This window comes from Python bivittatus, unplaced genomic scaffold, assembly GCF_059951505.1.
Source record: "Python bivittatus isolate LINGU-HERP-01145 unplaced genomic scaffold, Pbiv_v1 ctg000680_np1212, whole genome shotgun sequence".
Taxonomy (NCBI): Eukaryota; Metazoa; Chordata; class Lepidosauria; order Squamata; family Pythonidae; genus Python; species Python bivittatus.
In genome coordinates this window covers 6250629-6264160 of record NW_028277095.1, presented here as the reverse complement: position 1 = coordinate 6264160, position 13532 = coordinate 6250629, and the positions used below count along the sequence as shown (strand labels likewise).

The following is a 13532-nucleotide window of genomic DNA, read 5'->3' as shown; positions in this document are numbered from 1 at the left end:
TCACAGAATCACTAGTGTGATTTTATTACCCCCCACCTTAATTTTAAGTCCTCTAATATTAATCACTTCCTTCTAAGTCACTCGGGGATTGCAATTTCTGTGAAAATAATCATATATATATATACACACACACACACACACACACACACATATATATATATATATATACACATAAATATATACATACACATATATGCATATACACACAAACACACACATATGCATCTATATACACACGCCCACATATACATATACATATATATATACACATGCACACATATAGACACACAAACACATACACACATTTATATATACACACACATATATATGCATATATATATACATGCACACATACACATATATATATATATACACACATGCACGCATATAGACACACACACACTTATACACACGCGCGCACGTGCGCACGCACACACACACACACAGAGCTGCTATGCATAAAACAAAAACAGGATGACCTTAACTAATAAAATGTAACTGCTAAAACTGATGTTAAAAAAAGTTGTCCAAAACGCAATCCTTAAAACATTAAGATCTTTCCCAGATTGCATCGGTAACAATTATTATCTATACATTACTTGTACCTAAAGCATGCCTAAAGACCATATTATCTCACTGACGCAGCATAACCCTGTCGGTGCCAATCGCCAGTCGCTCCCCTTCAGGATGGAGGTGCTCAGAAGTTCCTTCCGGCACAAGCAAAGGGGCACGAGAGGCAGAAACATGCTATTAACGCTGTGCAAAGCCGATGTTTCCCTTAGCAAGCAGCGCGCAGGCCAAGGAAATCTGTACAATGTTGTTTTGCAAATAGTTACCCAGATGGCAAGAGACAAGAGAAGGATGTGAGCAGGATGAAAGACGAAGGATACTGAGATTGTAACGTTATCCTGGTAATTTTTGGCCCCCCCTGCCCCCCCACCCCACCCCCCAAATCTGGAAGCCCTAGTCATTGCAAAAGATTGTTCTAAATAAAGCTTCCATTGAGTTGGGCTCAATTTCTGGTAATAACAAAGACATTTCTATATTTTCTTTTGTTCCAGGATGATTTTTGCGGAAGGTTGTTCTAAATACAGCTTCCACTGAGTTGGGCTCAATCTCCAGTAATAACAAAGACATTTCTATAGTATTTTCTTGGCAACACCACAAAGTCTTTTTTTGTTCCAGGATGATTTTTCAATTTTCCAGCCTATTCCTCAGCCCAGGGATTTTATGATGATCTCCCATCCAAGTTCAAACCAGGGCCATCCTTGCTTAACTTCCTTCAAAATCAGCCAACATTCCCCAGGTTCTACCACTTGCTGAGACCTAAAGCAATGAACTCTGTCATTATTGTGGCACATAGAATGATCAAGGTGAAGATCACACCATGTTTTATCTTCCCTTCTTTTTGCCATTTCATATTAGTAATATCCCTGTAAAAGTTGACTCTTGCTTAGATATTTCCTTCCTTCCTTCCTTCCTTCCTTCCTTCCTTCCTTCCTTCCTTCCTTCCTTCCTTCCTTCCTTCCTTCCTTCCTTCCTTCCAAAGCCAACATGATTTGGGATCACCCCCTTACTGATTCTTCCCTTGGCAGAAGTCCCTCTTCTGATCTCTTCTGTGTGAAAGAACAGCACCAGAAGCACATCAAAGTTATGGTTTTTATTGAGGAATTTGTCTGGAACCTGTATGTACAGCTCACCCCCCCAGCACATCCATCACCCCATGCACTTAACCCTATCTCCCCACCCCCACCCCCACGCACACGCCCACCCACACCAAGGTCTCAAAAGATACTTCTGCCATTCAGCAGCTATAACCAAGCTGAGTGCAGCAGCGGGCAGAGCAGTGGGGCTGAAGGGGCCAAAAGGAGAAACCCCTGGAAGATTCAGTTTGGGTTTTGCTGGTTCCCAGTTTTGCAGATTCTCCCTTGCAAGAGGAAGCTTTGCCTCTGAGTCTCAGTGATATGGTGAAGGGCCTGGGCTAAGTTAAGCCACAAAGAAGTCTCCACACGGGCCCCTGGCATTCTGTCCTTTCTAACAAGTTTGCAGGTATAAGAATAACTAGCTGTGAGAAGAAAGAGAAGATTGGACCTAGCTCAATGCGCACAATGTTACTCAAAACATCCACGACGACAGACACAGAACAAGTGAAGCTCTCGATGATTAAGGGATCATCTTATAATAAGGCCTCTTCTTCCTATGGAGACTTTCACGTCTCCTCCTGCAGGAAGAACCAAGTCAATCTGGTTTTCTTTCTGTTCTCTCTCCTGCCTCCCAGAAGACCTGGGTGTTCACCTCCGGGAGAGCAAACCGAATCCTTTACAAGGTTTCTGTCTATTGCTCCAGACCTTTGGAATTGCCCTGCCATACTTTTAAGAAGAAAGAAGCAGAAGCTGAGAGAGATGTGCCTGTATGAGCAGAAGGGATGAGGGGATCTGTTCCTTTTGGTTCCTCATTTGTGGGAATCTACAGATTGGAGTTTCTTCCTTTTTGCAAATAGGACAAGTTCAGTTTTTTTCTCATTTTCGCAACTACATCAAGCATGAGAATGTATTTTTTTTCAAAGCTTACACTTACACTGCATACATTTGGGTGCACATTTCTCTGAACATGATTGTACACATTTATTGTGAATTCTATAATGCTTCTTGTACATTATCTTCATGAATATATGCATATTTGTACAGATTTTTTCTAATGCAATTTTCAAAAACTGGAGGGCCGCATTGCACAACTCAGAAGCCTGTGAATTCAGGTGATAGCTACAGAGGGGTGCAAAGATGGATTCCAGAAATGCAAAACCAGATTCCCAACTCCTGGGCATGGATGCACAAAAGTGCAGCCCTTTCTCCACCCACAAAATAACCCCTCTTGCATCTCCTTCTCTAGCTGCATTTCACCTGCCAGAGCCCCAGACTCTCACTTGCCAAGGCTGGGAAACAGGGGTGAAAAAATAGGCAGTTGAGAAGAGTTGAATGCCCTTCCTTTCCTCATTTCAAATTATGCACCTTTTTGATTCCCAGGGTCAGCAAAACTATACACCATGTCAAACAAGCCATCAGAAGGCAGCCTTTGTGACAATAAATTAAACCAGGAGAGAAAACACTAGAAGGAAATAAAAAGAAAAACAGTTTTCAAACAACCTTTTTCACTCTGGTTCTCTCCAGTTACAAGGAGGCAATTCCAATAATCTTCTGACAGCATGTGCAAATTGGAAAAATGGAGTTACACCAACTAAACCCCCAAAAAGCAACATCTACCCACCCCCGCCCATCCCTCCATGGATGCTGGAGCAAAATGAATCCTGACTTCATAGGGACGGTGTTGGGGAAAGATTGAACTGCATCTTTTGTATCCAAAGACTACTAGAATTTGATGTCCACACTCAGTTTTTCTCCCATAGCCATGCTCAACTGAAGCTGCTAGGAACCCACTATCAGCAGTTTTCCCAGTCTTGATTTAAAAATATGTACTTTAGGGCAGAAGAAGAAAATCCTGGACTTCATAGTTATATGACATATTTTTAAGCTAGAAGGAACGTATAGGCTGCCTTCGTTTCGCAGCTGCTTCGTTTAATGATCTTGTTTCGCAACTGCCTCATTTAGCCACCTTTCACAGTCACAACAGTGATGAAAAAGTCACTTGGTGACCGATCCTTGCACTGATGACCTTTACAGGTCTGTAAAGCAAAGGAAAGCTGAAGGAAGGTCATAAAATAGTGATGTTTCACTTAGCGACCGCTTTGCTTTACAACTGAGTGGCCAGTCCCAACTGGGGCCGTTAAAGGAGGATTCCCTGTAATTGCACACTGAAATTAGGGAATGCAGCTTTTGAAAAAGCTTGATGAAATATATATTCCAACTCCCTTTCCTATGCAGCAGGATTCAGTGCCTATTTTAAAATTAGATTTTTAAAACAGTGCCCGAGGTGTCCTTTCTTTTGTCACTAAAATCCTGACATGGAAGTTGTGTTAGTCAAAATTCTCCCAGCAAGGCTGCTAGATCTTAATTTATCCATCCGACAGTATGTTGCAAGTATATATTAGCTACTTCATGTCTTTCCCCTAACCTAGGAGTTGTAGGTTATTTTTTATTTCTATATAGCTGTGCATTACAAAGAACTTTGACAAAACTGCAAACAATTGGAGAAGCCATTTGGGCTCCTCTGCAAAAAGAGCAAGAGAATTAAACTAAGTAAAGTGCCCTGATTCTGCGCTATTCTTCATCTTCATCTATCGATTCCAGGTTCAGCACGAATGTCCGCAAGGGGGGGTCAAAGAAAGTCACAAAGGTGGTTGCCAACATGCAATTAAAGTGCTGCCCCCTTTTAATACGAGTTACATGCATAGTGTCCATAAAAAGGGGTGGGCTTCACTCATGACCACCATGTTGACTTTTTGGAGTCTTTGCCCCCTCCCCAACTCCCGTGATTGAGGGTGGATAAAACAGCAATTCCTTAGGACGAGGATGAGCCCTTTGTTTATCTCCAGAGGCCCTCTTCTTCATGATTGACATCATTATTTAATCATTTATTTACTTAAATCTATTGGCTGCCCAAGTCCAGGGGACTCTGGAGATCCTTGAAGAGCTGTAATTATGGGCAAAAGACATTTGCAGGTCTTCCATCTGTTCTCCCCTTCACATATTATCCCTGGAAAGAAAAATGATGGGAGAAGAAGCAGGGAAAGGAGCTTACAAGTGAAGGGCAGCATTATCTAGACCAGTGTCTCTCAACTTTGGCAACTTTAAGAGGTGTGGACTTCAACTGCCAGAATTCCCCCGCCAGCATGGCTGGCTGGGGAATTCTGGCAGTTGAAGTCCACACCTCTTAAAGTTGCCAAAGTTGAGAGACACTGATCTAGACTCTCTTGTAAAAGTATGTGGATGAAAAAAGGAACTCTGCAGGAAGCCCCCCTTTTGGTTTCCAACTATGTCTACCCCCCCGCAAAAAAAAACCCCAATTCCCTGCCAGATTTCCAACATTGCTCATTTTAAACCAGGGAGAAGACGCTCTGAAAGGACCTACTGGCCGATGCCTGTAACATCCCCAACATGCTACTCTAGCGATCCTTGGGGCCATTTTGCAGATGGTTTGAAAAGTTTTGCCTCTTGGTATTGTGATTAAAAATACAGTGACTGATGAAAGCCCACCTCTTTTCCAACAAGGCTGCAGGCAAGCCTTGGGTCCAAGGGGCAAGCTGGATACGAGTCAGCCTCCTCCCTTGGCCTCCCGCCCCAGGCTTGCGTGCAGCCGTAGCAGTTCCCCATCTGCACTAAGTCAAGTTGAAACCTCCACACCCTCCTCCTCTTGGGGAAAGGCCTCCCCCCCCACCATCGACACCCCCAAGTCCATCCTGCTGAATCCGGCCTCTGCCCCTGGAAGCTGCAGGCACCAGCCAACCCACTGGCCCTCAGCCACTGTGGGAGCCTAGACCGAGGACAGAGAAGGTGGCCCGATGTTTGCGCAGCAGGAGACGGATCTTCTCGTCATCGGAGTCTGGGTCCAAGGGCTTGTTGTACTCATCATCCTCGTCAGAGATGGCGCGTTCTCCTGGTCCAGCTCCTGCCCGTGGGGAAGAGGAGGAAGGCTCCAGAGCACTCTTCTTCCTCCATTTGGTGCGCCGGTTCTGGAACCACACCTGGGAAGGAGGGGTGGGAGGCAAGGCCATCAGGGCTCCCTGGGTCACAAGAACATCTGTTCCCTAGACTTGCCAACCTTCTGCTTTGAGCTCGGGGTGGGCCATCTACAGCACCTGAGACATATGCCCCTTGGCCCCGTCTTGACAAGCAAGTAGTCCAAATATTGGGCCAATGGGATGGACCCTCCCCAGAGAGACTGCTGTGGGGGGAGGAAAATGGTTGCCAGAGGGAGCAAAGAAAGAGAGCGGTGGCCATCAGGAAGATAAATCTGTGATTGCCACCTTGCTTCTGAGGACAAAGATCTGGCAAAATGTGGTACAATTAATTCATTGATTTGATCCCTTGGTTTAAAACCTTTGGAGGGCCAAAGCAAAATATCAAGAAATGTTTTCCACCTCACTGGGCAACAGACATCTTTAAAAATAAAAAGCACTTTTAAACATTTTCCTTGTTCTCACATGGAAGAAGGTGCTTTTCCTAAGGCAGCGATGCACGTATTATTTGAAACCAAAGTCTGTTTTTCCCCACTTCAGAACAGTTAATTTCTGCTCATATTTATGAAGATGTAATCACATAATTAATCTGCTGACAAGCTCACAAAATTAATTGACTGAACTTACTTTAATGGGGTGGCTGCATTAATGGGTTGAGATGGGCAATAGTTTTTAATTATTAATTTAGAGGCAATCCATAACCACATTTTTTTTTTGAAAAAAGAAAGGAAGAAAGAACAAGGTTCAAAAAGGAATAACCAAGACATCAAAGCGATTAACTCCTGAACTTTTAAAGAGCCATTCCCAGATTGGCCCTTTCCAAGCATGATAGGACCAGGAGTGTCCACAGAGATGGGTCATTTTATGTGTGTCACATTAAAAAAAGTCAGGGCTCCAATTGCATGGTTGTGATTGCCATCTTGACTTTTTTGTCCTTATCTCTGAGGACACCCCTGGATAAGACTGTCAGCCTCTGAATTCTCTGCCGGCATGTTCAAAGCTCTATAGAGAGTTTGCTGGAAACTCAACAAGATGTAGCCTCAGCAGATGTGGAAATTGCCAGATTGGGTATAGTTGTCCTCAACACTTCAATTCATCATACCCTACTTCAGAACCAAAATCGGCCTGTCAATCTGTCACATACTCTGCTAGGATAGGCGGCCATCATTTTGAAATGAAGGCTGAATTTTAGAAAATAAACAGGCAGCTTCTAGTCGTGGGATTCTGGCAAAGGCCAAACTTAACTTGGAGGTATCTTTTTGGCAAGAAGATCAGCTTTCTCTTCATGGCAAGCTGGCAACCCTAAAAGCAAAAGAAAGTCCCTTGGGTTGGATGCCTTCAACTGAAGACAACATTGCATTGCATGTGTCATAATGTCCATGTCCTTCATAGACATGTGTAGGCCAGTCAGGATTCTGAAGTAGATTTAGCTTCCTAACCTGTTCAGCTGAGGAAGAGGACACAATCTCAGAGTCCTAGTCTGCTCCATAAGAGGAGATGTGAATTCTTTTGTTTTTATCCCAAGGCAGGGACAGGCACTGTATTGCCCATGCCACCTAGATGCCCATGCACGCTTTTCATGGCACCCACTAGGTTCCTTGCCCTAGGTTGGTTGGTTGGTAGATAGATAGATAGATAGATAGATAGATAGATAGATAGATAGATAGATAGATAGATAGATAGATAGATAGAATAATAGAGAGAGATTAGAGAGAGAGCGAGAGAGCAAGATAGCAAGATAGAGAGATAGAGCAACATCTGTAAGAGGGACAAGAAGAACAGACTGATGAAGGCAGTGCATCACAATGACAAAAGCAGCAGGGCCCTGTAGATGCTGCTGAATGGCTGGCTGACTAGATAGGAAAGTGGATGGATGGATGAAAGATAGATAGATGAGAGATAGGTGATAGATATAGATGATATAGGTAGATGATGACAGATGATAGATGATAGAGATGATGGATTGGATGGATGGATGGATGGATGGATGGATGGATGGATGGATGGATGGATGATAGAGTTGATATAGACAGGCAGATAAATAGATAAGCTGTAAAAGCCCTTCAAAAGAGCTGCCTCAGAATATGTGGGACGCCTGCAAAGCAGCTGTTTTTAAATCAGAGATAAGAAAGAGCAGCTTCCAAAGCAGACACCTACTTCTAAAACAAGATGCAACTGCTTTCACAATTTGAAAATAGGGGCTTTGTAGGCACTCCCAAAAGATGGATGGATGGAGAGAGAAAGAGAGAGATTCTAGAGAGCGAAGCACCAGCCTCTAGCACTGATTTTGATGTCAATACCTCTCTGGTGTCCACATATACTTCAGATGAATCCTTGGAAACTGAAGTGGTGGATGCTTGGGTTGGGAGCCAGATGTCAGCTGAGGGAGTAGGGAACATCTTAGAGCGCTTGAAGGGGTGACGAGCAATAATATGATCAGTCTGACTTTTGATAAAAAAATTATTCTGTGATTAGCCCTGCCTACTCTAGCACCCTACTTCATGGCAGTCATTTTGTGAGAAGACCTCTGACATGTTCTCAAAACTTCAGATGTGCTCAGAGATCCCGTAGGTGATCAAATACTCTGCAGGCTGCCACAAATTCCCCAGGTGTCTTTTTAGAAAAAGACGCCTTAACTACAAGATAGCCCCCATAAAACATTCCTCAATGTTTTGAGGACTCCCTGGCCACTACTGCAAATGCAGCATTGCTGATATGAATGAAGTCATACCAACCACACCTACATCATCTATCTTGATATTTCTTTGCAATTAGTCAGGAATTAGCTATTTGGGGAATGGATCTGAACATCTCATTATCATGGGTCAACATCTCATTCGCCTCCCCATAATGATCTTTAGAACTTAATTAGGTTGCCACAGTCACCTCTCCAAATATCTCCTTCCTCTCTAGATCGGTAACTTGGGTCCTGCTAATACATCAAGCTTAGAGGTTGGATTTTCTAAGAAGCTGACATTTACCAACCCCTGTAGACCCTGTAGACCCTGTAGCACTAAATTTGTGGAGGTCACCATGGATGCCCTAGCTGCCCCATGCTCCAAAGTTTGAGTATGGGAAACTCACCTTCACCTGGGATTCACTCATGCCCAGGGAATATGCCAGTCGTGCCCGCTCAGGCCCAGCCAAGTATTTGGTCTGCTCAAAGGTTTTCTCCAGTGCAAAGATCTGGTGCCCTGTGAAGGTTGGCCGCGTATGTTTCTTCTTGTGGAGGCCGTCACCTACGTGCCCTGTGGCTGTGTGGAGGGAGATGGGCAGCATGGTCACTGACTGGCATCCAGCTTCCCTGGAAAATAGTGGCAGGGTACCCAAAGCTAACTAGTGTTTTGAGCCCCAGCTTCTGGGCAGGATGGCTCTCTAGGGATTAATCCTTCCCAGTGTTGGACATTGATGAGCTTACTGACGCTGAATAGGCTGGACGACATCATCTCCTGATGAGTCTCTCTAGATGGGAAGGGGCTGACCAGGACTTGCTGACCAGTAATTGAGACCCTAGCTGTGTGCCCCAAAGTCCTCTTTTGGCGGGGCACTGCAAACAAACCAACTTAACTTCTGCCTGCCCCACAGTCATACAAAATAAATATGAACCAAAATACATTTTCCTATATCTGCATTATATTTTAAAATAACCTCTGTGTGTGTGTGTGTGTGTGTGTGTGTGTGTGTGTGTGTAAATCTGGAATGGGGTAGTTTGGAGAACAGAAGTGGTTTCTCTTGGACAGTGGTCCAACCAGAAAGCCACATCTAGCCCAAACCTTCTCTTCATTTATTGCCCTGGTATTGTTGGAGAAAAGATTTAACCCATTCTCTCTCTTGCACATTACAGATGGTCGAAACTGAGTTCCTGGCTCATAACTGCTCTTTGAAATATAAATATATTTAATCAAATGTATTTATTAAATATTAAATTATTTATTAAATAAAATATATTTCATACATACATATGTATGTGTGTGTACTGTATGTATGTACGTATATGTATGTACGTATATGTGTGTGTGTGTGTGTGTGTGTGTGTGTGTGAATCTCTGCTAGTGGCTTCAAATGCTAAAGAGAGAGAGAAAGGGAGAAAGATTCGGGCCCAAACTTTAGCATTTGAAGCCACTGGCAGGCATTCCCAGAAGTCAGTGTACCTCCATTAAAAAATAAAGCTTCTCTTTATCATCTTTTCCCATGGCATCCCGTTTTTTCTGTGTGGGGACATTTCTATTGGTGCCCAAAGCTTTTCCCTTCACAGAATGAAATGGAACAGCAGTGAAAGGGGTTGATCTGCAAGACCTCAGCCTTTGCCCTCCTGGGTCTGTGGTACCACCTGTGGGATGCCCAGCTCAAGTGCCAGGGCCTTCCTAAAAAGCTCCTGAACACAGGGGCACAGATCTCTAACCGAGGAAGGAAAGGAGGCCCCCATTAGGGCTGTGTGCCACTGCGATCTGCAGATTCAGTCTGAAGATTCAGCTCCATCCATTTGCCTCTTTGAATCAGCTTTTCAAATCAGGTGGCCCGACTGAATCAGATGCCTTCAGATCAATCCCATCTTCCACCATACTTTTAATCATGCATATGTTTATTCCCCGAAATCGTTGCATTGCTATATCTATTTGACTTCCAAATCTGAATCGGTTCAAACATTCAGAGCAAACGGCAAATTCAGATGTGCGCCCTGCTGATTTGCAACCCCTACTTTAGACACCAATTTCCCCTTCTGTTACTCTTGAATGAAGCAAGGAGCTTCCAGAGTGTTCCCTCCACTCAGCCTGAAACTCATACTATAACTTCCAATTATTCATCCGCCTTTACACAGGACAGCCAAAACAATCAGAACTGGTTCTTTGTTTCGTTTTGCAGTCCTGATTACAGGCCTGCCATTTTATCTCTGGAACCCACAAGTGAGGTGAACCTCAAGAGTTGGCCAAAATTTTGCCTTCTCCCCAGCGGCACCAGCCCTTCATGCATTTAGCTGAGCTGAAGAATGAACTTTCAGGAAAGCAGGTCTCATATTCTGGTTTTGTGCCCCTGATCTGCAAGAAGACAGCGAGCTCTGATGGCGTTTTAACATTGCTGAAGACGGTTTGTCTTTTAATTGAAGTCTTGCTTGAAATGTGTCTCTGTGGGCACGCACATGCATTGTGTGTGAATCTCCACCAACTTGCTTTCCACAAAACAAGCTATTGAAGGCAGAAGGAAGGAGCAAGTTTGCCCCGGGAGCCAGAATGCTAAGCAGGGGTGTCTTGCACGGTGGGGGTCAAAAAAATCTCAATAGCCCCGTGACCACATGATTGAAGCCTTTTTAAGGCGCAGCTCGTCTCCACTCCGGACGGCCTGCCCGATGCTGACCAGCCACCTTTCCCCGCTGCTGAGAATCTGCTCCATGTTGAAGTGTCCAGAGGTCCTGGTCTGGCAAGGAAGCCACATTGCTTGCTTCTCATTTTTGCCCAATAGCTACTAAAACTCTCCCGTTTGCTTTCTCCTGTTTTGGTTTTTTTCTCTTTGTTTCTTTAATGGGGTTGAGGGTGTTTTTGGTAGGGGTTTGCTTGCTGTCTAGCGCATATCGCTCTCAACTCTGCACTTCTGCTTTGTATTTTTCTCACCTAAATGGAGACTTCCTATGGCTGCATGTCTCCTTTTTTATGCCCCAAGAGACTTGTGGACCAAAAGAACCGATTGCTTTTCTTATTCTCTGCTTTATTGATGTGTGTGTGTGCCTGTGTGTGTGCTGGTGTCTCTATGAATGTTAGGAAGAAACTGTGGCAGTTTAAAGTGAAGGGCTGGCCAGATAGCCCCCACCACAAATGGATGGCGATGATTAAAGTTGAGTGGTCTTCCCCATTTGCAGGGTGGCACTTTACTTATCACATGCTACCATCTTTGCTAATGGGGGGGGCGACGTTTTCCCACCGGCCCTGCCCCTTTCCATCAGGCCAATACATGGAACTTTAATAGTTGAAGCTATTCTTTACCCTTTACCTCTTGGTGTGTGCTTCTGGAGGACATGGAGAGATTAACTACATACATGCATACATACATATAAATAATCAGGCTGCACAGAAGCAAGCACCATTGAAAAAGGTGGTAACTTTTGAGCATGCTCCGGGGTGGGGTGGGGTGGGGTGGGGAGTGTGTTCCTGCACCCTATGCTGTTTCTCTGCCGGATGAGTTCCATTATGGAATATCTTCCTGGTCTTTCTCTATCAAGTCCTTGTTGCGTTCTACTATGGTCTGAATGGCAAGGAGAGTCTACCCAAGAATGCAATGATGCCTTTGGGTTCAGCGGCCCCACCTCCTCTCCAGACAATGGGGGAGACAGAGAGTCCCTTTCCTCATGATAAAAACTCAGCGTCAACATTTGCCCTGTCTTTGCTTCTAATGAGTTGCTCCTTGCCTCTTTCTTCGTTCTTAATTGAGCCTCATATCAGCAACCCTGGGCTCCTTGGCACCATTTGTCATTCCAAGGGGCACTTTGGTTGCACCTGAGATTCAGAGGACTTCTGCCTTTGACCAGGAAAAAGAGCAGACCGGAAGGTTCAAGAAACACTTTCCTCCCCTGGGTTGGCTTCTTAGAAGACCATAAAACCCCTTCTTTGTGATGCTGAATTTTGGCACAAAAGTGAGTACAGGGACTTGAGGTAGAAGGAAGGCCTGACTGAACTCCAGAAAGGAAAGGGCCACCTGGGAGTGACAGAACAGTGGCAGAAACTCTGCACATGCTTCATCATCTGCTTGTTCTTGGTATCTCTTTCCCTGCTTTGCAACATTCCTGAAACTGAGTTTGTATATTCTTCAGCGTATAGATGGTTCTATCAAGTCCTATCTTCACCAGCGACTCTACAGAAAAATAGCCCTCCTCATCCCTCCAGAACCATACTCTGATCACCCCACTTTCTAATTCTTCCCAACTTAACTCAGCCTCCAGTTCCAACAATAATTCACGTTAAACTGCAAATTATCCTTTCTTGTACACCCCTTTTGCTTCATTTTTTCCACTCTGGTATCTTCTCTGTGGGAACTAGGTTGTAAGCGCTTTGGAGGTGGGTCTGCCCATGTGACCTGGGAAAACACCACACATTTGAACCAGCACCCCTAATAAGTCATTGGAATGACTGCACATATTCTGGGACCAACTTCCAGCTCCGATTAAGTTTTGCCAAGTTTCCTTCACCATCTGAGACCAACGGCTTCCCCTACAGAGTCCTCTAGCCAGCCAGATCAACAACCATGTCCCCATGCCATGCAGCCCTCCCCATGCCTAGTTTGTTACTTACAATTGCCACATACTCGACCTTCATGCCACTCCGGGCCTGGGTCTGCCCAGCAGCTCCTGCCCCTGGCTCCATATTCGCTTCCCGTCTTGGCAAAACTGCCCATTTGGGGGCCATAGTAAATGCTCTGGGTGCCCAGTCCATTGAATCCCCCCACATGGGAGTAGCCGGACAGGAGGCTGTTGTTTGGAGGAGCCACCGGTCTGCTGAGGATGTCACTGATGCCGTGCGGTGTGCCGGACGCCAACTGGGCACTCAGCCCAGGAGGATTGAGCTTGTAAAAGGAATTTTGCACCGAATACTGGCACATGGGGGCTTTCACTTCCGGGAATGGGGGCAGAGAAGGGTTGCTGAGGAGAAATGTCCCCTGCAGGTTGGAGTCCATAGCTCAACTGCTTGCTGGCAAAGGTGCCTACAGAGGAGTGTAGCTTCTAGGCTTCCCAAGGCACTTGGCACATTGGCAATGTCATCCCGAGACCCCAGGAATGTCCACCTGCCGCTCTTTTGGGGAAGCCCTTTCGCTAGGACCAAGTCAGGCGGGACCCTGGAGCTGCACTGCTGGCCGAGGCAACAGTAGCCCAAGTCCATGAGGTTCCTAGAAATGCCGAAACCAAGGCTGACAGACT

The 13532-nt window shown here is 45.1% G+C and overlaps 1 protein-coding gene across 5 annotated transcripts; it reads right to left on the bottom strand.

The window, feature by feature from the left end:
• Positions 1-1737: 1737 nt before the first annotated feature.
• NKX6-3 (NK6 homeobox 3) lies at positions 1738-13532 on the bottom strand. 5 transcript variants are annotated; one of them, XM_088151992.1, is made up of 4 exons: positions 12910-13532; positions 8717-8886; positions 7933-8040; positions 1738-5638 (listed from the first exon to the last, which is right to left on the bottom strand). In XM_088151992.1, the coding sequence occupies exons 1-4, from the start codon at positions 13289-13291 to the stop codon at positions 5411-5413; spliced, it is 888 nt and encodes a 295-aa protein (XP_088008118.1). In that variant the 5' UTR covers positions 13292-13532; the 3' UTR covers positions 1738-5410. The 5 variants fall into 5 exon arrangements, with proteins under 5 accessions (XP_088008118.1, XP_007433110.1, XP_088008120.1 ...); XM_088151994.1 differs by lacking the exon at positions 1738-5638 and adding an exon at positions 5645-6934; XM_088151995.1 differs by lacking the exon at positions 1738-5638 and adding an exon at positions 5645-6934 and having other exon boundaries at positions 7933-8012.

Bases quoted from the DNA above. Each gene is read 5' to 3' on its own strand.
- NKX6-3 (XM_088151992.1), bottom strand. From the start codon at position 13,291: ATGGACTCCAACCTGCAGGGGACATTTCTCCTCAGCAACCCTTCTCTG. The intron at 8,887-12,909 runs GTAAGTAACAAA...CCCTCCACACAG, and splicing joins AGGTCGAGTATGTGGCAATT to CCACAGGGCACGTAGGTGAC. The intron at 5,639-7,932 runs GTATTGACATCA...CCTCCTTCCCAG, and splicing joins TATATGTGGACACCAGAGAG to GTGTGGTTCCAGAACCGGCG.